This window comes from Calonectris borealis, unplaced genomic scaffold, assembly GCF_964195595.1.
Source record: "Calonectris borealis unplaced genomic scaffold, bCalBor7.hap1.2 HAP1_SCAFFOLD_35, whole genome shotgun sequence".
Lineage (NCBI taxonomy): Eukaryota > Metazoa > Chordata > Aves > Procellariiformes > Procellariidae > Calonectris > Calonectris borealis.
The window spans coordinates 1,364,357-1,366,802 of record NW_027441451.1 but is presented as its reverse complement, the minus strand read 5'-3'; the positions used below and the strand labels follow the sequence as shown (position 1 = coordinate 1,366,802).

The 2,446-nt window shown below is 55.8% G+C and overlaps 1 protein-coding gene across 1 annotated transcript; it reads right to left on the bottom strand.

The window, feature by feature from the left end:
* Positions 1-1,168: 1,168 nt before the first annotated feature.
* Positions 1,169-2,104, bottom strand: LOC142076203 (olfactory receptor 14J1-like). Its single transcript, XM_075138584.1, has one exon. The coding sequence runs from the start codon at positions 2,102-2,104 to the stop codon at positions 1,169-1,171; it is 936 nt and encodes a 311-aa protein (XP_074994685.1).
* Positions 2,105-2,446: the final 342 nt, after the last annotated feature.

Genomic DNA, 2,446 nt, shown 5'->3' with positions numbered 1-2,446 from the left:
GAGCAGGGCTTACACAGGGTCAAGGCCTTTTCTGCTCCTCACCCCACCCCACCAGCGAGTAGGCTGGGGGTGCACAGAAGTTAGGAGGGGACACAGCTGGGACAGCTGACCCCACGTGACTAAAGGGATGTTCCATATGATATGACGTCATGTTCAGCAATTAAAAGCTGGGGGGAAGAAGAAGAAAGGGAGGGATGTTCGGAATGGTGGCGTTTCTCTTGCCAAGATGGCTGAACATCTGCCTGCCGATGGGAAGGAGTGAATGGAACTGAATGGGAAGGTCAGCCTCCCCATCAGCCCCAGGGATGCTGCTGGCCCCAAGGCCACGAGGAAATGGAGGCTACTCACTCGCTGGCTCTCCTGAATTCATATTGCAGGTGATGCCCAGCCCTCACTGAATTTGCCCCCTCCTCTGCTCCCACCAGCCCCACTCCCCACGACAGCACGACAGTCCTGGCCCTGGGCCTCCTCCGGCAGCTGCTGCATCTCTCCAGTCTCCCCTCCCTCTGCCTGCTGGCTCCCCACTCACTCCCATGGCACTGCAGAGTCCTTGTCCATGGATACGTCGATTTGGTGCTTTACTTTTGGGGGACTTCACCTTTGAGGGTGTTTCACCTTCTGAGTCTCCATTCATTGCAACCGCAGGGCACAGGGTGAGTCCCCATCCTCTCCTCTCCCCACCCCTCCAAATTCATTTCCAGAGACTCTGGTGTGTGCCATCAGTCTTGTCATCCAGGAAGGAACCTGAGAAGATAATGGGAGCTCATGGACCATCTCCCCTGCCATTGGACACCAAGAAGAGAGCTCTCAAATCCAGACCGTTTGGTCCAGTGGAACCCAATGGTACCGTGAGCTTAACCCCAAACCACTGAGAATAAAAAGGAGAACAGACTTTTAAAAATATCAATTCCCTGGGCATTTTTTTGGAAGCAACTTTGGAGGAAGAGCCCAGCCTTCAGGCACTGCACCTGGGAGATCCCCTTTTATTGAAGAGCTGCTATTGGGCATGCCACATAGGACACAGTGTTGGACAAGCGTCACAGGATCAAACCTCAAGACAAGTAGTATAAAGTCAGAAAATATATATAAGCAGGATTATCACAAGAGAAAAAAGCAGAGTCGTGGCCTAAGATAAACTCTGGGGACTGTGCAGAGAAGGGGAGGCAGGTTATTGTCGGTGAAAGAGCGTCCACTGGGCCAGTTTCCTTAGGGCATCCTTGAGCTCCTGGTTCCTCATGCTGTAGATGAGGGGGTTCACTGCTGGAGGCACCACCGAGTACAGCACTGCCACCACCAGATCCAGGGATGGGGAGGAGATGGAGGGGGGCTTCAGGTAGGCAAATATGCCAGTGCTGATAAAGAGGGAGACCACGGCCAGGTGAGGGAGGCACGTGGAAAAGGCTTTGTGCCGTCCCTGCTCAGAGGGGATCCTCAGCACGGCCCTGAAGATCTCCACGTAGGACACCACAATGAAAACAAAACATCCAAATGCTAAACAGACACTAACCACAAGAAGCCCAACCTCCCTGAGGTAGGAGTGTGAGCAGGAGAGCTTGAGGATCTGGGGGATTTCACAGAAGAACTGGTCCACAGCATTGCCATGGCAGAGGGGTAGTGACAATGTATTGGCCGTGTGCAGGAGAGCATTGAGAAACCCACTGGTCCAGGCAGCTGCTGCCATGTGGACACAAGCTCTGCTGCCCAGGAGGGTCCCGTAGTGCAGGGGGTTGCAGATGGCAACGTAGCGGTCGTAGGCCATGACAGTGAGGAGACAATACTCTGCACCAAACAAGAAGAATACAAAGAAGACCTGTGCAGCACATCCTGCGTAGGAGATGGCCCTGGTGTCCCAGAGGGAATTGGCCATGGCTTTGGGAAGAGTGGTGGAGATGGAGCCCAGGTCGAGGAGGGAGAGGTTGAGGAGGAAGGAGTACATGGGGGTGTGCAGGCGGTGGTCGCAGGCTATGGCGGTGATGATGAGGCCGTTGCCCAGGAGGGCAGCCAGGTAGATGCCCAGGAAGAGCCAGAAGTGCAAGAGCTGCAGCTCCCGTGTGTCTGCGAAGGCCAGGAGGAGGAACTGGGTGATGGAGCTGCCGTTGGACATTTGGTCCCTCTGGGCATGGGGACCTGTTGGAGGAGGAAATCACAAGAAGTTAGGGGAGACTTCTCTGAGCAAAATCCAAGCCATTTCCCACACCCCCGCCCCTGCTGCACACCCCCCCTTTGCATTTTCCAGGAATCCTTCCTCAGCTGCGGGGCTGGAGCTCTGGTGGGTGCTGGCTGAATGTGGCGTGAGGAGCAGGGCCTCTGCCCGCTGGCTGCCGAGGAGTCAGCCCTGCTCTGCAGCAGTGGGTTCCTGGGAAGGGTGGGGGCAGGGGCCAGTGCTGGCGTTTGACTTGTTCAGATGGAACCGCTCCTAACGCAGAAGGGCCTGTCAGCACCTGCA

Bases quoted from the DNA above. Each gene is read 5' to 3' on its own strand.
- LOC142076203 (XM_075138584.1), bottom strand. From the start codon at position 2,104: ATGTCCAACGGCAGCTCCATCACCCAGTTCCTCCTCCTGGCCTTCGCA.